General features: G+C 40.1%; 1 protein-coding gene across 1 annotated transcript in view; it reads left to right on the plus strand.

Annotated features, from left to right (window-relative positions):
* NOX4 (NADPH oxidase 4) overlaps positions 1 to 23,239 on the plus strand; it is a 99,382-nt gene that overhangs the window by 60,827 nt on the left and 15,316 nt on the right. The window contains exon 13 of the mRNA XM_072326836.1: positions 2,308 to 2,389. Within this exon, the coding sequence (XP_072182937.1) occupies positions 2,308 to 2,389 (82 nt within the window). The remainder of the gene's footprint in view (positions 1 to 2,307; positions 2,390 to 23,239) is intronic.

Here is a 23,239-nt window from a genome sequence, read left to right on the forward strand (position 1 = left end):
AGGTTTTTGTCAAGACAGTGAGCAGGATCTTCTCTGACAAATGCTCAATGAATTTCGCTTCCATCTTTAGATCATTATATTTATCGTTGTTGGCCACATCCTGTCTCTGTCCAAGGCGGGTACAGGGACTAAGCTAAAAGCTACCTTTGAAGATGTGGTAAGAGTTTAATGGCTACAAATGCTTCAAAAGTTTAATTTGAAGAGATGTGGAAATGAAGGTAGCAAGTATTAATCCTTGTTTCTGCATTGCTGGCATTGTCTTTGAGATGTTTGCAAAAATTGCCAGCCCGCTGATGGAGGACTAGATCATACCATCAGAACGGCTTGAGCTTTACAACTGAGCCTTTATCAAGAGACTTTTTCCTTTGAATTTATTGTTCTTTCTTCAATTTATGAAGCATAAGTAATTTTCTTTTCATTTAAATGGTTACTTAGCAGAATTGTATCCAAGTTGATCTATTTTAGCTATGATTACATAATAGTACATAAAAGTTAATGTTGAGAAAACTATCACATGCTAAACTGAAAGAAATAGGAAATTACTCCTTTTTGGAGCTGGAAGAGTCATCTAAATTGATTCTCTGTCCCTTGATATCCTTAGCTGTAAATCCTATTTTGGAAGATGTTTTGAGATACCTAGGGATACAGAGAAAGGATGGTCTACATTTGTTGGATGTTCACTTCCCAGAATGAGAATGGTATACGGAAAAGATGGCTAGTTTAGAGAAACACATAGCACAGCTACTACGCACAACACAGGCTACAAACAGTCATGGCTCAGCAGATGATAGTGGCTTAAACTCTGTAGCTGGATCCTTTAAGTTATATGGATGCTGCAGGAGGTGCCAAGGTGGGAAGTGTATCGGCAGCATCCCTCAGTATCTGTGCTACTGGAGGAGTAGTTAAATATAAGTTGCAGAGTATGGGAAGAAGCAGAGCATGCCCATGCAATGGAGAGCTAAGAACCTGTGCTAATGGACCTGAGTGTATTTCTTCTTCTTTCTGTCAGGAGAATTTGAGGAAGTTCCCATCCACAGCAAACTGAGAAATTGATACTGATAGAAGCTTGTACAGATCCCATTTCTCTTTTGCATTGAGCTACCTGTAGAACATCAAGGGCAGCTACCCAAAACAGCTGCTCCCATACCTACTGGTCAGAGAATCCAAGTTAGAAAATCTTAGCTACTGCAAATGGCCCCATGGTTTTGAAATAGACAGTTGTGGTTTAACCTGACAGGTTACTGAGCACCACACAGCAGTTTGCTGCCTCCACCCCCTTCCAAGTGAGGTGAAGGAGAGAATTGAAAGAAAAAAGAAATGGAACTTGTGGGTTGAGAGAAAACTATTTACTATGGTAGAGAAAAGGATAATGGTTAGGACTCTGTGTGTTTATATATATAATGTGTATGTGTGTGAAAGTATATAACATGTATATAACAAATGATGCACAAACAGTTGCTCACCACCCCACAACCGATGCCCTGCTAACCCCCCCCAAGCAGCAGAAGGGAGCGAGATGAACTCCCATTCCCTTCAAAACTCCTTCCACATGATATCTTATGGTATGGAATGTCCCTTTGGCCAGTTTAAGTCAGCTGTCCTAATTCTGCTCCCTTCCAGGTCCTTGGGCCATTTGCTATTAGTAATCTGGGCTCTGTACAATGCTGCTTAGCAGCAGCTATAACCACTAATGTGTTACCAGCATGGCTTTTCTCCTAGAACCAAAACGTAGCCTCATACCAAACACTGAAGAAAACAATTCTGTCCCAGCTGAAACTGAGGCAATAATAATGAGCAAAAAGCAATGCACTCTTTCAGCCCTCCTTAGAAATGCCAGTGAGTCAGTTTTATTGAAGGACTTATATATTGATCTAATTTAGATGAATTAATTTGCATTCATTTGTACTACTATGATCTTTGAGTGCCCGGTGAACTCTTAGTTGTTCCTCCTTTGTGTTTAGACTGATCTCTTCAAGGCAGGGACAATTTTTTGCTATGTACAATACCCAAAAGTCCCATATGCAGACCTCAGAAACTTTATAGAATACTACTGGAGTTCAGCATTACATGGAAACAAAAACATTTTAAAATACCAGTAAAGGAGCTTACAGGAAAGAGTGATTTCTTTAGGAATCTTGTCTATGTGAATATATAGATTTTCTTCACTACAAACTTAGCTTGGCCCTTTGCTAATAATGAATGCTGGAGAAGGGAGTTCACTTACACTACTGCTTGCTTACTGGTAGCCTGAACATAAAATGCAGAGTCACAGTCTGGGTTTGTTGTTTTTTTCCTTTGTCCTGACAGAAAGATTTCGGGATTTACTGCTTCTACATTCAAATCAAGATGCAGAGATTCTGCCCATCTTTCAGCAAAGGCGCTATCCCAAGTAAGTAACGCTGTCTTCTTGTGAGAGTTATAATCCTTATCTATTTGCAGCCAAGGAGGGCGAAGCATTTATAGCACTGTGCATGCTTTTGGTGTGAAGTCCTAGGGCAGAACTGTTACAGAGCCACACTTGCACTGAGATTTTCAGTCTTTCAGCAGTGTCAGAAAGAAGCAGACATGCTCTGCAAGCATGCCCAGCTGTCAGGGGGAGGTGGTGGCAGAGTGCAGACATTAAGCTGCCTGGATCAGTCTAGTGGAGCTTTGTTTTGCTTGGCACTGTGTGTTGACATAGGCAGATGTTTTGTCAGGCTAATCCCTGCTCTTCTCTTGTGGGATTCCATCATTTGCAATGACAGATTCCCTTGGATTTTAACAGGCTCCCCTCAAGAAGACTACAAGCTCTAGAAAATACTTTTTTGCTGCCATTTTTTTGTGGATATACATGCAGACAAAACAAAAGAGCAGTGTTGTGTGTTTTTTCATGGTGTAATTGTATTGACTTAATCTCTTTCTCTTAAATGACATACATGAATGAAACAATAAGCACTGCTCACTGTATTATTTTAAAGAAACTGAATTTCAGTGAAGTCTTGGAAAAAGGCAGTGAGTGGGGAAGGAAGAAGAAGAGATAGTCCTCCCATTAGTTGTGGCCACAGTGAGCCATGAAGGGAATGTGTGGGATGAATGGAGGGAGGAAAGGGAAATATAAATACCTGGAGACAAGCCAGCAACAATGATGGCAATCAGCAAAACTATTCATTTTAATCATCATTATTTTAATCATTAACTAGTTCCTGTAATACATAAGGAGCCAGTGGAGCTACTTGCTAAATACAGCTCTGAAAATCTTACAACTGTTTTTAAAGTGTGTAGCAGGTAGAGGAGTTGAGTGATGAGAGCTGGTTACTTCTTCAGTGTAAATACTTGAAAATAAAAGCAGTTGGGTGAATCCTTATCCCCTAAACAGTGAAACTTTTGCATTGACTTCAAGGGTGAAACGTTTCTACCCCTGATTCTATTGTTTGCATCACATATTGTTATTGTTTTGCTGGACTGTCGTGGAGGTACAATATGTGAGACTCTGGGAGATACCTTAAGTTGTCTGACTGCTCTGCTTGTTTCATTACGACTTCCATGTATTATTACTTCTGCCTTTCACTCATAGGAGCATTACAATAGAAATTTTTCCACAGTAGCAAAAAGCTTTATTTAGCTTAGCTATTTTTTCTCATGGTGTGGACACCATCAGACTGGCCTGAGAAATAAGTTTATCCTTCTTACCTCTGTACAAATCATTCATAAGCTATCTGACTTTCCATTTTGGTATGCAACTTATTGCTAATATTGTTGGCGATGCAGTATACTAACATCAAATCTGTGGGGGAATGAGTATCTGTTCTTGTCTGCTTAGTCCATGTTACAGCTCTTTCAAGATCATACATGGGGCTGTTTGAACTTACAGTGGCCCTGTAAATGAAAGGATAAATATTTTCAGCCACATTACTCCGGAAGATTGAGTGATTTCCATTATGCAAAAAATCAGACAAACTTTGGCACTTTATTGAAAGAAAATTTTGTATATGTTGTTACAAACAATAGATTTCTGCTTATAGCATCATTAATCCATGTATATTTGCTTGCTTACAGAAATTCATTGTTTATTATACTTCATTTACAAGTTAGTTGAATACTGTTGACATGTCCTAATTTCCCTGGGGGTTCTTTTTCAAGTGAAATCCTTGCGTTTGGCAAGGTAGAAAACACGTTCATCTTCATGATATATTCTGTCTTATTCCCTTTTCAGTTTTTCACTTCCGTGTGCTCATTTTCATTAAACAACCAGTCAACAGAAATCAAGATAATGAACAGACAGATCTCATAGATGAGTGTAACTTCATTGACTTCAGCTAAGTGGTAATCATTTATACTATACAAGGATCTGAGCAGTAAGGTCATTTTAATGTGGCCTTATTGTGGAGCACAGGCTGAAACTTGTAATGCTTAAGAACAACCTACAGATATGGAAGGTTAAAAATTGAAGAGCAATTGGAATGAAGGTTTAGATGAATAGCCTGAATGAGCAAGGTTTAGTAGGTAGAATGAGCAAAAGTTTGCACATATTTGAGAGACATGTACCCAAAAGAAGGAAGTGGGAAAAGAAGATGATCAGTATCACCCAGGATATTCAGAGTAATAGTAGAAATATTAAAGACAAAATGAGCAAACCATAATCCATCAGTTTTGAAAGATGTAGAAAGCTTGGTCTTCTGGGCTGAATTATGTTCTGGTTATATTAAGATCTGAACTCCATCTCATGAAACAGCATGTTATCTTTGAATACGTGTTTGTTCTCAGGTATGTCTGTGCACTGGAATATCTGCAAGTAGATTTCTAGCATATACAAGCATATTGTTCTGAATTTTTTAGGTGAATATGTCAAAGAGTTATACTTTGCAGTCTTAGTTGACGCAGGAAGAAATGTCAGATCTTTTGATGACCCTTCTGTTTGAATTTATTCTGCTGTTGATGACTAAATGAAATACCTGCTCTGACACGTGAGGCAGGTTATAGAGGAACCAGAGCTTACAGAGATTCAGGCTTGTAAAGCCACTTTGCACATCTCAGTGCTTCCTTGGCTTAGCTGTGTATGTCCACAACTAGCATGGCAACTTGAGCACTTGTTATCAGTTGCAGCCTATGGGCTTAGATGAAGCACTGCACCAGCACTTGCTTTTCGTATTGAGTTTGCAGAGTGGGAGTTGAGCATCATCTTATGCTTCTTTCACATGACAGTGCAACAGTGTCTTGGGAAAACTGCAGTTATTAGGGAAGAGTTATGAAAGTATGTTCTCCCATAAATGCCTGCAGTAGGGTTTCATAATGAAACATACTGTACTACAGTATTACTGTAACTACAGGTTACTGAACTTGGGGGAGAAGTCCAGTCCAGGTAAATCTTATCCATACCTCAAGTGAGCTTCAGAAGATGAAACTGGACATTATTGGACCCCCTGTCTGCCTCATCAGGAAACTGCCCATCCACATTAAAATGTTTGGTGGGGAAAATCTGCTTCCTAGTTGACATGAAACCATTGCCCTGTCTGTAGGAATTCACATTCCGAACACTAAGAATAAACCTGCAGCTGTGGGCAGCCAGGCAGGCAGGGGCTCATATCAGCCTCCAAATGGTACCGCCTGGGAAGAGCCTCAGCCCTCAAACCAAATTGCAGACATGCTTGCAGTTTGCTCCTTCGTTCCCTCACCTCCATGAGCCTGCAGTGGACCCTGAGGTGGGCCACACAAACACAGTCAGGCTACAGAAAAATTTTAGAAGTCTGAGAGTAAGGGGTTAAGTTGGTAGGTTAAAAGGGCAGGAGCGAGGCCAACACTGCACAAAACTTCTGTTAATCTCCCACTATTAAAAGGAGATTATAAAACAGGAGGAAATCCAACTTTCTACACATGTAGGTAGTGACAGGACAACTGGGATTGTCCCTTCCCCCCCCAGAGTAACATGAAATTGCAGACGCATTTCTTTATTTTCAAGATAGAAGCAAAGTCCTCAAATATGTGTGTGGTCTTTTAGACAAATTGTTTCTCTTTTTCCCCTCAGAAATACTCATTCTTATCTTCTCTGGGTTTGGTGGAAAAGGGATTGGATGATTCACCACTGTAAGATTTTAAGAACAGAAGGAACTGTTAAATTCTCGCTAATTTGAGACCCTTCTTAACATGAGCAATAGAGCATTGCCCAATAATCTCTGCAGCAAGCTTATGGTTCAACCAGGTTGTAAATTTAGAAAGACATGAGGAATGAGTTTGTGATCCAGGACAGACAGCACAGCTTCCCCAGGGGAAGGTAGTGCTTAATCAATCTGGTGGCTTTTTATAATGGAGTGATAGCATTGGTGGACAGAGGGAAGGTGACCGATGTCATTTACCTGGACTTCAGCAAGGTCTTTGACATGGTCCCCTACCACATCCTTATTTCCAAAGTGGAGGGATGTGGATTTGATGGATGGACCACTCAATGAATAAGGAGTTGGTTGAAAGGCTGCAGACAGAGAGTGGTGATCAATGGCTCTATGTCCAGGTGGAGGTCAGTAATGAGCATTGTCCCCCAGGGGTCTGTCTTGGGACTGATGCTCTTTAACATCTTTGTCAATAACAGTGATGGAACTGAGTGCACCCTCGGCAAGTCTACTGGTGGCACCAAGCTGAGTGGTGTGGTTGACATGGTGGAAGGAAGGGACGCCATTTAGAGGGACTTTGGCAGACTTGAAAGGTGGGCCTGAGTGAATCTAATGAGGTTCAACACAGCAACACAGCAAAGTGCAAGATTTTTGCACTTGGGCTGGAGGAATCCCAGGCATATATACAAAGTGGGAGGAGCAGTCCTTGAAAGTAGCCCTACAGAGAAAGACCTGGGGGTCCTGATGGATGAAAAGCTTAACATGAGCTAGCAGTGTACTCTTGAAGGTCAGATAGCAAATGGTATCCTGGCCTCCATCAGAAGAGGGGCAGCCAGCAGAGACAGGGAGGTGATTGTCCCTCTCTACTCTGCTCTTGTGAGGCCCCATCTGGAGTGCTGTGTCCAGGCCCGGGATCCTCAGTACAGGAATTCTGTGACATTAAAACAGGAAAAATCATAAGCTGTTAGATCTATTTGCTTCAGTTGCTTCACACATGCATAGCATGAATTTCTTTAGCATCAGTTTCCAATCTGCCATTTCATTGTACCGTTGTCTGCCAAACAAGGAAGCTCTACAGGAAGTGACGCCTCCATATGAGTGGTTAGAGGTCATTTAAAAACATTATCGTATAGATAAAACTTCGTTGCAGGGCAAAATTCTCTAATAACTTATTTTCTCCTTTTAAAACTTTTCCATTCTTTTTTTTTTTTCCTTTTTTTTTTTGGGAATGTAGACAGGAATTAAGTATTTTCGTTTCTTTAATGCTCATATGCAGACATAGCAGTACTTCTGTATAGTTAATTGAAAAGTGACTGAAGCCAAACACTGTATTATTATTTAACTGAAATAATGAGATGTTGAACTTTGGAGAAAAAAAATAAAATAAAATGAACTTGGAACCCAGAAGGTATATTAATATAAAAGAATATTTGAAATATATTTAATTTCCATCTGTCATAAACTTATAAGCCTTTCTTCGGCATATACTCTTCATAAATTAAGGTAAACTTGGTGTGTGTGTACCAAAATACTGGTCATTTTCATGGCACAAAAAAACAGAAAATCCCAAACCCATACCTTTATATATATGTATATGTATATACATGTGTGTATATATATATATATATATATATATATATATCTTTGAAGGTCGTCTTTGTTAAGGTGTTGACATTTTTAGCTCAGGCAAAGCCAAATGATGTTATTCAATTCTCATCATGGAGCAGTCTAGACAAATAGGCGGCTGAAACTTAGTGCCCTAAACTGTTGTGCCATCTGGCTCCCAACTGCTATTCATTTTAATGATAATGGATCTGTAATGGATTCATGCCAATTTACTACATCTTGAGATTGGAGCCAAGAAGCTTCTAATATTTCATAAATAATACCCCAGAAATGAATGTTTCATCTTATTTGTAATTGTCTTAAGAATGTTTTTCCTTTTAGAGATAAAAGTAATTTGTGGCTAACCAGAAAAAGCAATGAGTCCTGGCGTGTGGCTCCTGGAGGTTACAGTGCATAAACATCACATCTGTGGAGGCTCCCCCTGCATCCCAGATTTACTACACAGGAGTAGCAAGCAGGTTCGTGTCCTAGAAATCCAGTTCATTTCACATTAGAAGCAAAGGCAACATCTTCCCTGGTGTTGAGCAAGGGGTAAGAATATGACTTACGTCTTTGTCACTCTCTCTTCATTATGAGACAAGGAGTTTTATAAATTTAAAAAGAGGAGTCGAATTTTAACAGTGATTTTCTAAAATTGGGTTTCTGTGAAGTGCTTTACAAAAGCTGTTCTCTATTGTTGCAGAAATAGAAATACACCAGGAATAGAAATCAGGTCTTTTGCTGTCTTTTCAGATTTGTTCAGTTGGCTCTTTCACATAAAATAGCATCCATCCTGTTTCCTGCTACAAGAACACGTGGTCTGCCCATATTGCTGAATTCACATTTGAAGATACCAAGGGAAGGAGCTTTTCAGTAATGCCCACACAAGCAGTACAGTGCTTTGTTTACTGTACCAAGTGCTCCAAGCGTGAAAATTTCTGTTTTTGAAGTGCTCCAAGATTTATTGCAAAATGTGGGCTGGAAGCTCACTATCTCACAGCTGCACTGAGCCCTCAGTTAGTCTGAGTCTCAGGGAACTCAGAGCATTTAGACTGATTACGTGATTAAAAAAAGGTACCTGCTGAAGGAATCAGCAGTGCCACTTAAGTAAGCTCAATGTGTTTATAGAGAAGAATGTTTTGGGGTGTTTTTTTAGTGGTTGGTGAACTTTTTTTTGGCTCTAAGCTTTCATCCATTTTCCTTTTTTTTTTTTTACGTTGGCCTTTCAGCAGTACCATGTTAATCCTGTATAGTTTGTTATGCAGTGCAGAGTTGAATTGCATGAACATAAAATCTCCACTGTAAGAAAAATGACATTTTATTGTAATTTGGGATTTTTACCAAATGGCACAAGCAACAGTGACAGCAGGATAAAGACTGGTAGCTGTTTATAAAAACAACAGTCATGTTGTAGGAGTAATCATGTTAATAGAAATGCAAATATTGGCTTGTTTGTCTTGAAACCATAAGGAAAATGGAAAGAAGGAGAACTGTAATTTGTTCTGTATGTTTGAGCTATGATACTCCAAAGAGATATGTGGACATATCCACATAATATCAAGCAAGGATAACTTGGTACCTTGCAATATTTATAATGGTACATTAAATTCAAATATGGGTCATCTATTCCTTGAGACAGAGGGTTTATTTATTTATAATACCAGTGCAATGCCCCAGTAACTTCTGGAGCAAAATAGACACTTTTGTTTTGTTTCCAAAGGCCTTGAGTTCAAGTACCAACAATGTAGAAGGAGTAAGTCCCCTTAAAGCAGAAGGGAATTTTGCTGCTGCTTTCAGAAGTGCTCAGACTTTACATTTCAAGTTCAACTTAGCTCTGTTTATGATAGCATAGCTGTGGCTCATTAGCAGGCATGATCTGCTTTATGCAAAACATTGCAGTGCTCCCAGTTGAGAAGGGAGAAGGGTTGACTGAAAATAAAAGATTCCTAAACCTTTCAGAATACCTGGGAGATGAAATCATTGCTTTGTTCAGAGTGAACGGTAGAAGACAGAACGTTGCAGCTGGTTTTCATTTTGCTGTTTGGGAGCGTGAGCACAGTTCTTGATATACCCTGTTGATTTAATTAATATATACCTGCCCTCTACTGAGCACCAGATATCTTCAAGGAAGTTTTTGTAAGCAGCTCAAATAGAAGTGATAATAGTTTGGTGCGGAAAATATTATTTGATTCATTATGCAGGAGAGTTTCAGGGATCCCTTCTGGCCTCGTATCCAGTTTTATCATAGTTTTAAATGTAATGGTTAAGAATAGTTGAAAAAAAAAACTAGTTTCACAATTACCATAGCTACAGAAATCCAATCACTGGGCTCTTCAGAGAGAAAAACAAATGCGATCGAATCGTGGTTGCTGACAGTAGTGACTTCCTCCTTAAGTCCGTGAGCAAAAGGGAAGATTCATTCAATCAGTCCTATACACCTGCCTGCACATTAGCAATTTAATTTGTGGCCCCATGCTTTCAGCATGTGACCGCTGAAGTTGAGTTTTACACAGAACCTGTCAAGGAGCCAGCATCTTTTGATGGTGCTTTGTTAGTCTTGGTGAAAAAGGGAAAGAGGTGAATTCCAGTTAGAATAAAGAAGACAGTGGACAATATTATGCCCCTAAAGATGTTAAAGAAATTGGAAAGGAAAAAGGAGCTGCTTACTGTGTCTTCCTTTGTATTTCACAGAAGATGTAACAAAAGCTGTATTTCCTGATGTCTAAGTAGGGCGGAATTATAGCAATGCTCATTGCTGTTCTGGCTCTTGCCCAAACAAAGTTTGAAGCAGGAAAGCTGTGAGATCAGTCTCAGCTGTACCACCAGTCTCCCTTCAAACCACTTAATGCTTCAGAGAACAGAACACTGGTGCTGCCCCAGGGGTGGCAGAGCAAGTATAAGCTCTGCATAAGAGCAGAGGAAGGCTTGAACATTCAAGCCAAAGGAGATAGTTAAGCTCTTCTAGTTTCTCATAAAACTGGCAGGGATGGTCTCATCAGGTCATGAGCCTAAATTTCAGTTTCATCAACCCTTTGACAGTAAGCACTGATGCAGTTGTTCAGTTCTGAGTGCCAGGATTCTTTATATACATAAGAGATACTACACAATTCTTTTTCATGCAGTATTGGACTTTAAGCTCTTGGTGCTAATCAGAAATGGAGAGAGATGCCCATGTTGTTCTAACATCCACCCTGTACCTTCTCTGAGAAAGGAATAGGAGCACTGGGCTGTGGGATATCAACATGCACTGAGCATCCTCAAGTAAACACACACCTCAAGCACTCTTCATGGAGGAGCGTGCCTCAGCACTGAGGTTAGAACTTTGCTCAGAAGTATCTTTCAAGTCTTAAAAACTGTCTGTGGTGGAGAATTCATTTAATCCCATAATAAGTTATTGCAGCAGTTAATTATCTTCAATCACTGGGACAGGAGTTGACTCCTGGGAGATGGTGCCTAGTAGGCCAGTCTTGCCCAAAGGTAAATTCTTCTACATCCACGTCAAGTGGTTTGTAAGAAGCACAAGTGTTATTGAGCAGCCAGACAGCCAGCAGCTGGAAAACATTGTTAGCAGCTGCAGAGCAGCAACAGCCCATGATATTAGCTGCCAAATCTGTTCTGAGTGTTGCCTAATCAGCCAGCTCAAGCTGCTCGTGACTAGAACTGGAGACTGAAGTAGAAGAGTCCTACCACAAAAGCAGCTTGAGTACAAGATTTGTACAGTTATTGCATGGGGAAGATGAATTGGGTGATATTCAGAGATCCTGGTGGCTGTTTTTAATGAAAAAAAGTGTGTGGGTTATAGATTTGACAGAAAATTACTAGTGTAAGTGTCTGCACCTGAAGTGAGGCATTGCGTGTACTGAGTGAGGGGCCTCACAGTGCTTCTCCCTTGGTATCATAAATGCTAATGACATTTTTTCTCCCCTCAAAGCAATGGCAGGAGCTGAGTTATAGGCACCAACTGGAAAGAAGAGATACTGAAATAATTTACTTTAAAGCCCAATAGTTTTCATGTAACACTTTATGTGTTAATTATCCATTGCTGTCATGGTATCTGTAATACGAGATTTAAATTAAGTTTGTGCATGGTGGAAAATAATTTAAAACCAAACTCCACAAGGCAGTTTCCTCATTCCTACGGGAACTTTTAGAAAGCAAAACTGCTGCATGCTCCAAAAAATACACGGGAATAGTCCTGCTGCCCTAACTCTGATTTAACTTTGGAAACTGTAACCTGTCCTACAGCCTGTGCAGCGTAAGTGCTCTCGGCTCTTGCTTTCATAAGGAACAGTACCTCGTGATGTTTTGTCATGATGTAATAGCTGTACATTTCCCTTCACTATTGACCAGATTTTTAAGGCATAAATTAACTTCAAGGTGTACTTGGCACTGGTGGGGCTCCACCTTGAGATCTGTGTTAAGTTCTTGGCCCTTCATACCAGAGAGACATTGAGGCCCAGGTACTTGTCCAGAGAAGGGCAGCAATTCTGTGAGGGGTCTGGAGTACAAGTCTTATGGGGAGCAGCTGAGGGAGCTGTGATTGTTCAGTCTGGCGAAGAGGAGGCTCAGGGGAGACCTTCTTGCTTTTCATCCATAGAGATGTTAAAAAAGAATGTGAAGATGTGGCACTGAGGGACGTGGTTAGTGGGCATGGTGGTGATGGATTGATGGTGATCTTAGTGGTCTTTTCCAACCTTAATGATTCTATGATTCTATAGTGTTATCTTATAAGATTGAAAACAAAGCCAAAACAAAACAAAAACAACTGAATTTCTTAATTATACTGCTAACACTTTGCTAAAGTATTTCTGAAGTTCTTCTGAATAGGCTGAATTGTCCTTTTTTACATGGGTAAGTGAACAGTATTTGAAATGTGGACATTTATTTGAGGGGTCTTTTCAAAGTTTTCAAAGTGAGCTTTCTGCTAATCATTTCAACAGGAGTTGGAAGTGTACTGGACTCACTCCAGTTTGCTCACTCTCACTCCCTTTGCTCAAATGGAGGAAATAAACACTTCATTCAAGCGTATTCTTGCTTATCTTTCGGCCCTTCTTTGTTTCAAGGAGAGAACAGGAAATTTTGCTTCAGATCACATATGTCAGAATTGCTGATGAAACTAAGAAAAAGCTCTGTGTTTGAATTTGGTGCCTGAAGGGCTTGAAAGGAAGTGGAATGCTGCTGGATATTGTGTGATCATAGTGGGAGGAGGAAGGGAGAGAAGGGAGGAAGGGAAAGAGATGCAGCTTTCTATTTTGCATGCAGTCCACATGTTACATGAAGAAAGATACCTTAATTCAAACGAACAGGTTTCCCTTATGGGTTCAGCAGAACAGAATTTAATGAGCTTGTTCAGCTTTATAAGGTTCTAAATGTAATGAGAGCCTGTAGGCGCTTAAGTGACAGGCAAGAGGTGCTGATATAGACTGACAATGCGAGATCCTTCTGTCTTCTGTTGGGAGGAAGGGTTTAAGGAAAGTCTGGCTAATTTATTTGCTGAGCACTATATCCCTGGAGAAAATAGTCTGAGTCTGGTGTCCCCAAGGCTTCTTTCACCCAGGGAGCCATTAGCATGCACTTGAACATCTCATTCCAAGCTGTAAATGCAGCAGAAGGGCTGTCCCTAAGGGCTCAGTCCTTGCTTCCCTCTTTCAGAGTCAGCAGAAGCAGCACTTCTGAGGAGGGAAACTTCTAACTTTCACTGCCCCATTTGCAGCAGCAATTTCCTTTTTGAATGTGTGGATTGTTTTGTTTTGTTTTGTTTTGTTTTTAATAATATGCATTTTGTTTTCATATGATTAAATAACAGGGACTAGCTCTGTGGTAGTTAAGTACTTCTTGGTGTAGAATTGCACTGCAATTAAGGAAAGCACTTTAAGAGATGGATGTAAACGGTGGTTACCAGAACTTGGACTGACTTTCTGAAGTCATTTGTTAGCAAAATAGAACAGGTTGGCTGCAAGTAACTAAGAAGCATCATTGGGCCTTAAGAAATCCATTTCTCTGCTCATTTCTCAGCTCTGTACAGATGCCTGTGCGAGCTGTACATGGCCAGATGCACCCCCCTCATTGGATTAACTTTGTTGTTAATTACTTGGCCCTGAACTCAGATTTTGGCACTAGTGAATAATATCTGCAGAGAGTGAAAATATTTTGGCAATTAAAAACCAATTAAGTTTGACTTGTTTCCTTCTTCTGTCCTTATAACGTCAAATGTAGAGACCTATGGCTGAAATATTTAACATCAGTTTTAAAGAAGGGTCTCATTTTGGTAAGGTGGGGGTTTGGTTTTGTCTGCAGCAAAGGTGGCTTCATGGATGATACTTCAAGGGACATTGCCCATAAAAATTGTTCACAGAAAAAAAAAAAAAAAAAAAAAGAAAAAGAATAAAAGAAAATCAGGAGTGCTTCTAAATTATGTGTGGTTTCATCATCATTGGGTCGCTTGTGGTTAAAAAACATCCTGTTCGGTCAAGTGCCACGTAAGGTCAACCAAAATGATGACACGGAATTCAAAGGGAAATTAAAGGACTGAAGCTTTTATTTGAAGTCATTTTTATCCTTTCTTTCCCATTTGGCTTGCCAGGAGTTCTCCAATGAGATATGAAGCTATCAGTTTAAGCTGTGTATCTGAGAGGTCCACAGATAAAAGCTGTCACTAAAAAAAAAACCATAAAACAAGGCAACTCTAGAAACAGTCCTTCATGTGTTGTTGCCTTCCCTTTCATTTACTTATTAAATAGTGTCATTTATATACTGATATGGTTTATGACCACCATAAGAGATGTTTCTCCAGGTCTCTCAGCCTTTTTATGAGGTCACTGTTGCAGTGCTTTGCGGTGTTGGAAAAATATACAAAATGATTCCTGTGTATAAAGTAAATACTGTCAGACAGTGTCCAGCTAACATGTCCAGGTTCTCCTGGGGAAGGTAATGCAGAGATCTGGTTTAGTCTGGGGTCTTTGAGTCCCAGCACAGTGCTTGAGCTGCTACATTCAACCTTTCTCTTTGTGCTCTTTATAAAGTTCATGCTAAAAAGGAAGCAGCCATTTTGAATTTGGGACCTTTGGGTACTTCTGCAACAGATAGAGCAGCAGGACCATTAGAAATATGTGGTGGTTTAACAAATGGGTGGTGAATGCAGCCATTAGGAAAAATATAAATGCAATGTCAAAATCTCTGTATTTATCTGCCAGCCTGGTTTTTACTTTGCAGTTTGTTAAAATTACAGCTGTTTAGGAAGCTCTTAAGCTTAAGAAAGAAAGTAAACGGTATGTGAAAAAACTAGGACACTGATCTCAGCTGATAGATACAGAATGGGCTCTGCAAAGAATGGCATTGGTAGATACACAGAACCTAGAGCACTGGGATTTCACCCACTGCGAACTGCCCATGTCTTGCTTTGTTTACTTGCAAATTCAAGTACCATAGCAGGAAAAATAGTACAAAGTAGACTGCATGAATAGAATCCATATTCTGTACTTGCATGATAGTATCTCTTTCGATTCTGCAGAACAAAATCCTAGAGGCGTGGGATTCTGTAGCATTTTTGCAACATTTTGGTCCTTGAACCAAACTGTTTTGCAGCTGGACTTGATGGGCTTTAAGGTTTTTTTCCAACCTGAGCAATTCTGTGATGCTATGATTCTAGCTTTTCATTGAGAGTTTAGCAAATCACTGTCTAAATAAGAACTGTAGAATCATTTAGTTGGAAAGGACCTTTCAAGGTCATCTAGTCCAATTCCCCTGCAATGAACAGGACACCTACAGCTTGATCAGGTTCTCAGACAGAAAGCCTCACCTTGAATGTCTTCTGGGATGGGGCATCCATGCCCTCTCTGGGCAAAATACTGCAGAATACTGCATAGTATATTAAAATGAAGAAAGGAAAAATAAATAAATAAATAAATAAAAATAAATCAATCAATCACTATCAGGTAGAAAACAGTGAATAATTCTTAAGCAGACAATTTAAAATGGAGTGAGGTATCAAATCCGCAGGAATTCATCTTGGGACTCGTTTTTAATATCTTAAGTAATGACTGACAAGGAGGAAACTGTAAACATCAAGGTAATTAAATGCTTATATGGTGTTGGGACAGGGAAGATAGCACAGTGCAGAGCAGATGGATTGAAGCTTTTGCACGATCTGGCAAGTTTCAGGTGTGCTGAAGTCAAGTAAGAAAGATGAATCAGATACCTATTAAATTAAGCTCATGTAAGTTGACAAAGTGTTGCTGCCTTATTATACCAAAATGAAGAGCATAGCTGAAGAATTGAATGACATTCTGGGAATGACAGTGGATCAGGGAGACTGTATTAAAAGTCAGGAGTAGTGTTCCTCTCAGACCCATCAAAACTGGCATTTGAGGTCAGACCTGGGGCACAGTTCTGTGATCTGCATTTTACAATGACAGAGAACATGACAGGGATAAGCTTAACCAGCACAGAGCTGCAGGACGCTCATTTTATGCAAGAAGTCTCACAAATCAGATGTTCTGTGTATCTCCTGAGTGACAAGACCAGTCACACACACTGTGATTTCTCTGTATATTCATAGAACTTCACAGTGCCCACTCAGTAGAAACTGCACTTGGACCTACAGCAAAAGCCCCAGGGTACCTTTTTAGACTTGGAATCTGTGACAGATGTGTTCTGCAGTGATGTCCCGCCTCTGCTCTTGCCATTTCATCACAGTGCCCTATAGCAGTGTTTTGCAAACAGAGGGTTACAACCTTCACTATATTTACAAAAAGCAAGAGTGGGACAGGCTGTGAGACAGATGCTCTATTTGAAGTGCTCAGAGTGAGTTTAAACACCATTCCCTCCACTCTTTTTCTTGCAAAGTCTTTTGCTCATCTGTCTTGGTTGGGGTCATCTTTTCTCTCTCAGCTTCTTAATAGAATTTCATAGAAATGCTAACTATAAGATTCTCTTTGTTATCATGTACCCTCTTGTGGTACACAGAAAGATAAGAGCACGAAGAAATATCAGAATTAAAGGGATTAAAAATGCTTCTCTTCTGAATAACCCAAGAGACCAGAGGGTGGTACAAGCACATCTTTGTATGTCTGGAAAGGTAATAATGATGACACTACCACCTATGAATAATGATGCCATTATATAGAGCCTTGGCAGGACTGAAATTGGAATACTGCAGGCAATAATGGGCCATTCACTTTTAAACAGAACTCAAAATGAGAAGTTGGAGCCTATTCAGAGAAAAACAATGAAGAGGTCAGGATGTTCAAGGCTGGATTGAGCTCATCTGTGATGTAATGCAGTAAATGCTCCAGTAGCTTGATAGGCTTCTGCTTGTGAATCTCTATATGGATTCATCTATAGGCTTATATTAACTTCAGAAATTCCTTCTGCAAACAGTGATCTCATCCTTAATCTGCTAGTTTATTGTGCCTGCGTGTGGTTCACTCTGGCTTTTGACAGGTGTTCCTTCTTTCAGTTTAGCTTAGCCAGTTTTCTGTATTACTTTCCAGATAAGAAGCTGCCCATCTAAGGAAATGAGCTTGTCTGACTATCCCTGAACATCTGGAAACCATTTGAAGTTGCTTTCTTGCAGACCTCAGTTCTCAACAGTCAAAACAATATTTAGAAAACTTCTCTGTAAAGCAGAGATGCTTAACATAATCCCAAACCAGTAATCATTTTCTTGCTGCATCATCCCTGATCACGGCAGGGAGCTGGAACTGGATGATCTTCAAGGTCTCTTCCAATCCATTTTATGATTCTCTGTAGCTGCCCTGAAGTAAATCTATTCCTATAGGCACATTAACAGTCCTGTTTAGGATATGAGGCTCACAGAGAGCATCTTTCCTTAAAGGAAGTGCAGTTGTGAGAGACTTCCTTACAAACTGAGTTTTCCAGAGAACAGATAGGCTTATGACTGAACTAAATTGCTTTGCCTTACACATTGCATGCCCAAGGACAGAGAAGAGGTAGCAGCAGCAGCACATGGCAGTTTTTCTCTTGGGGACATTATATTTCTGCTCAGTTTTGCTATATACTGAGGATCCCATTTTATTCCAGGACTGACTGCTTCATTGTGACTGCAGCATTTGTTGTGTGATTTATTCTTCTTTGCTTTGTTCTCCTTACAGCCATCACTTTTAATTTGTCATGTCTACTCAGTACAGTCCAGAGAGCCTAAGTGGGCTGCTTTTGAATGGATTCAGATCTGCCTGGCCTTATCTTCAGACTGATCTGCTGCCATCTCTGTCTTCCAGCACTCTGGCCAGCTTCTTCTTGCCTTTTGTTTCTGCATCTACCTGTCTAGGACTTCAGTTTCTTCTTGTCATCCTTTGGATCCGTCAGTTAACTTTTCTAAGGCCTAAGGTGTATGGAAGCTTGGCTGGAAAAGACTACCAGCAGTGTGGATGTCCTCTTCTCCCCCCCAGTCTACTCTGTCATGTAAAGTACTTTAACCTTTGATACAGTATGTGCTTCTTACATATGTATATACATGTAAGCACAAAGCAGCTTTCATAAGAGGCTAGTATATCTCTTGTATATACTGTCAGGCTCTCCTGAGTACTAAACTGATGGAAATATTTGTCTCCTTTTTATCATTCTTTATTTTAATAACAACTTGAAAATACCTGAACACTGGCTGAGGGGAGTGTGGTTTACCAAGGGAGGAAAAGAGCTTAGTGCTAATGTCATCGCTCCTTGTGAGAAGGATCCATGCACTCTGCTAGATGGCATCTCTAAAGTGGCCACCAAAGCCAACAGTATAGTCAAGAAAAAGCTTCCTCTAACTATTACGATAGACAGAAGGTCAAGTACTGAAGTTAATTACTTCAAATCAAAATCACTTATTGCTGAGAGATGGGCAGATAACTACAATGCTGGCATTGAATGAGTTGTGGAGAAACTTGGCTAACATGTCCAGCCTGGTTGGGGGTATTGGTCTGAAGCAGCATCTCATCACTTAATGATACAACAAAGTAAATTTACAAAAGGCAGGTTAACAATGGGTGGCGCAGCCACTACAGATACTCTTTCTTTTAATTTTACTTCATTATCTGGAACAGAATTGGTAGGAGACAATGTTCAGAAAGGCAAGGCGCCTCGCCAAAGTTATTGTCATTATTAAGGAAATAAGTGGCAAATTGGATTATTTCTTCTTGCAATAAAATTAAATCATTTGTGATCTTTAATCAAAGGAATACTTTTTGGAAACACTGTATAAAAATGGCAGTAAAAAGGATGCCATGGAGGAGAATTAATGCAACATTAATTGAAAATATTGAACCAAGAATTTGGTACAGAAAGTACATGTACTTCTTTGAGAGAACAGAGTTGTTTGAATATATAATTATATTTGATTGCAATTTTCATACTGATTTTACAGACCTTTTTAATGAGGTAAGTGAATGGTCTAAAGTGATGCTTCTGTGATAGCCAGCAATTAGCAGTAAGAAATACAGGCTATCCATAAATTCTTCTTCAGTCACCCCTGGGTCTTGAGAGTATAAGCTGAACAACAGGTGATCTTGTTCTTCTGTACCCAACCAAGGAGAAATAAATGAAACCGAGAGGCTTAAAATCCAGTGGCTTTAGTAAAACTTGAAAATAATAAAATTGCCATGTTGCTGCAAGAAGAAAATCTGATGACAGGTGATTCTTTGTGGTTTAAAGCCATATACTTTGTCAGAATTTGGTGTTGCACCTACAGATAAAAGAAGGAACATCTAGAGAAGAGAGAAGGAAACTCCTACAAGCTCTAGTATGTACTTTAAAAAGTATGATGTTAAAGACAGTGTATGCAGTCAATCAGAAATTAACCTCAAGACGTTTTTAAAAAGATGATGCCTAATGACATTTGAATTCAAATAATAATAAGCAATCTTGTGTAAAATAGTGTATAAAGTGAATTGAACCCACTGGGTTTTAGAAGCTTGCTTGTCTAAGGGACTGCTGTTTTTGGTAATGAAAACATCATCCTTCACAGTGTCCGAAGATCACATGAGAATCTCTGATCTCACATACCAGATGTCATATTTTCTTACTCTTAGAAGCCCCAGAAGGCATCAGTTTTGGATATCCATCCAAACTGAGGGTGATATATACTTTGTTCAGTGTTGGTTCTGCAGCTTTGAAAGGGTGTTGGTACTGAATTATTCTCAGTAATGATAAGTGTTCTGGAAGCATAATGTCAGAGCGTATGCTTTATTTGTTGAAATTTGCTAATTTGTTACATATGCTTATTTGTTATTATATGTTTATTTGTTGAAGTTTGTTTAGGTTGCAGTTGGACTTGATGATCTTCAAGGTCTTTTCCAACCTGGGTGATTCTATGATTCTATGATTTAAATGACATGAAGCATCATATATTGACTTCAAAAGGTGAAGCATCTCTGTGGATTTTTGCTGCAGAAAATGGTTAAAAAATGATTATAGTGTCTTTGAAAAGTAAAGTAATGTAATGTGTTGTATCTAGGTTTTTATTGAAAACTGCAAATTGAACCCTTGGCTCTAAGTATGTGGAAACACTTCGGTGATCTGCTTTGCTTTCTACAAACCTAGCATAGGAAAGATTTTCTCATATATAAGTTTCAGAATTGGATAATTTCCAGTATTAATCATCTGCATTACCATGGTGCCCTGAATTGGCATTTGGAATGCATCCAGATGCACACAGCCACACAACAGAGGCTCCCTGACCAAACCAATGCCAACTTGAACTGGAGACAACAGATGGATGCAACCAGACAGCACAATTCAGGGCAACATTATAACAGTACAGGGCCAGAATATCACTGAGCTGCGGCCAGCAAGCCAGCAGCCTCACTGCTGTGAACTCCTGGTTTATTGGTTTTTTAGGTATTAGGGAAGCAAGAAGTCTTCATAAGGAATTTGGTGGGAGATAGTGAAATAGCTCTGCAGATGTTTACAGAAATTCCTTGCCAGGCATGAAGGGCAGTGTGGGAGGAACACGAAGGCACTCGGCTGAATATTTATCACATGGGGGTGGAGGCTGGTGCTGTGGGTTATCGGAGGGAAGTGATGGCACTTCATTGGTGCATAGGAGGGGAGGAGAACTGCAATAGAAGAGCAGAAGGAGACAGATTCAGCCATCAGAGTTGATTCCTTGGACTGCTCAGTCTGTATTGGTCATGGCAGCACTGAGCTGAGGCTTTGGCTCAGGGTAAGTTTCTGCTACCACTTTAGTTCTCCTTGGCCTTCAGCTGCTGTTCAGAGCAGGACTTGAGGTCCTTTTGAGCTGAGCCAATGCGGTCAGTGGGCATACAGCACATCATACGCTGCGTACATTATCTTGTCTGCATCTCTTTTGACTCTAGGAGACTTACTCAGTATATTTACACAAAGATATCTATGCTCAGGTCATAGCAGAATACTGAATAGCGCCCCAAGGATATTAAATCCCATTCTGCTTGGGGAAGTCCTTACGTTTTTGACATTAGTAATAGTTTTAAACTTAAATCAGATGAGGACTCCTCTTTCTGCTTAATGCAGTACTTAATATCCAGGCATTTTGTTCAGCTTCCAAATGCTGAGACTTTAATTAACATTTCCTACAAGTTCTTTATTTAAGTCTTCTATCCATCTGTTATCCCACTAACACCCCTGATAATGTCTCACAGCAGCTCCCTAAGCTGCAATGTAAAGTTGAGCAATGAGGTACAGTATAGGCAGTAGCCTTTTCTCAGGGCACCCTACAGCAGAGCATGGCTCTGACATCCAAGTTGAACAGATGTGGACAGGTGCCTCCACACATCCCTGTGCAGTTCCTTAGAGAAGAGAATAGCTTGGGTCAAAAAAGCAGTGCAGCTGCTTGTGTCAGCAGGACCACATCAGTTAGTTTAGGGATGCCATGTGGTACTGCAGTTGCATTGCCCTGCACTGGAAAAAAAAACCAAAGGCTATCTTGGTGCTTGCTGGGATATTTCTATACTACCATACTGTAGAATATGTATGTTTTAAATAGAAAGTATGTTCACCATCTATCTTTTTAATATGGTACTCCGCTGATATTTGTGATATATCCTGTTTTGAAGGGCTTGTTTCTTTTTTGTGAACTGAAAAGTTGTGCCAGAATAACTGAAAACGCTCTAAAGTCTGGAAATGAATGTATGTGAAAAAATCAACTTGTTATTTGAATAAGTTTGCCTGAAGGGGAATTGCTAAACTTTTACTAAATTCCCTTCCCTTCCTTCATGTTAATTAAATTAAAGCTTAGGGGGAGACCATAGTATGGTAGTGTGATATATCTGGGATACAACTGAAGAAGCAAAAAGTCATCTTCCCTCCCTTGGCTTGTCTGTCTTTTTATTGAACGCTTTGAGATTTCATTTATAATAATGAACTGCTTTTATTCAGAACTTGCATTTCTACCAAATGGAATGAAGAGTACTTTGACAGGAAATGCAAGTTGCATAATCTTTGCAGAAGCCCATGACTGAATCCATTTTCTGTTCTTTCTGCTGCTTTATATGGCATCAGCTTTCTTCTTCTGTGTTGAAATCCTATCTGAGCACTGCCATCAGGCCATCAGAGCCACATTTCTTTTACTTATAAATTGTTCCTATGGTAAACAGGGATTAAATAGTATGTTTATGGCATTTATTCAATAAATTCAACCCAAGAGGTCATATTATTCTTTGAATTCTTAATCTCGTATATGAGTACAGTCCTGGGAGAACTCTTTGAGAGCAGCCCTGTAGAGAATGACTTGAGGGCTCTGATGAACAAAAACCTGATCATGAGCCAGCAGTGGAGGAGCCTCTTGCTTCCTGAAAGACCAACAGCAACCTGGGCTGCATCAACAGAGGGGTGGCAGATGAGAGAGAGAGGGGATTGTCCCCTTTGCTCTTCCCTTGGGAGGCCCCATCTGCAGTTCTGCAGCCAGTCCTGGGGCCCCCAGTACAGGAAGGACATGGAGCTTTTGGAGTGGGTCTGGAGGAGGGCCACTAAGATGATCAGAGGGCTGGAGCACCTCTCCTATGAGGAAAGGTTGAGGGAACTGGACTTGTTTAGCTTGGAGAAGAGAAGGCTCCAGAAAGACTGCATTGCAGTCTTCCAGTACTTGAATGGAGCTTATAAACAGGAAGGTAGACCAACTTTTTACTCTGCATAACAGGGGCAGGGCAAGGGGAAATTTAAACAAAAAAGGGGGAAATTTAGATTAGATGTTAGGAAGATTTTTTTAGTTTATTTTTTTGTGATGGATGTGGTGAAGTGCTGGAGCAGATTGCCCAGAGAAGCTCTGGAGGGATTCTAGGCCTGATGGGATGGAATCCAGGGCAGCCTGAAGTGGTGGTTAGTAATCCTGTTCATGGCAGGGTGGTTGGAAGTAGATGATTTAAGGTCCCCTCCAACCTAAACCATTCAATGATTCTACGAATCAGTCTTCTCAGGCAGCCTGGTAGATTCAGTTAACTCCATAGCAATAGTTTTCCTGCTTTTTCAATGATTCTTACAGTTGGAAGCCATGACTTCTGGCTCTGTGCTGGACCACATGCAGGCACAACAGGAGGCCCTTGGCTCCCCTGACTGCACTTGCTGTCCAGACAACTGCT

This window comes from Excalfactoria chinensis, chromosome 1 (genome assembly GCF_039878825.1).
Source record: "Excalfactoria chinensis isolate bCotChi1 chromosome 1, bCotChi1.hap2, whole genome shotgun sequence".
Classification (NCBI taxonomy): Eukaryota; Metazoa; Chordata; class Aves; order Galliformes; family Phasianidae; genus Excalfactoria; species Excalfactoria chinensis.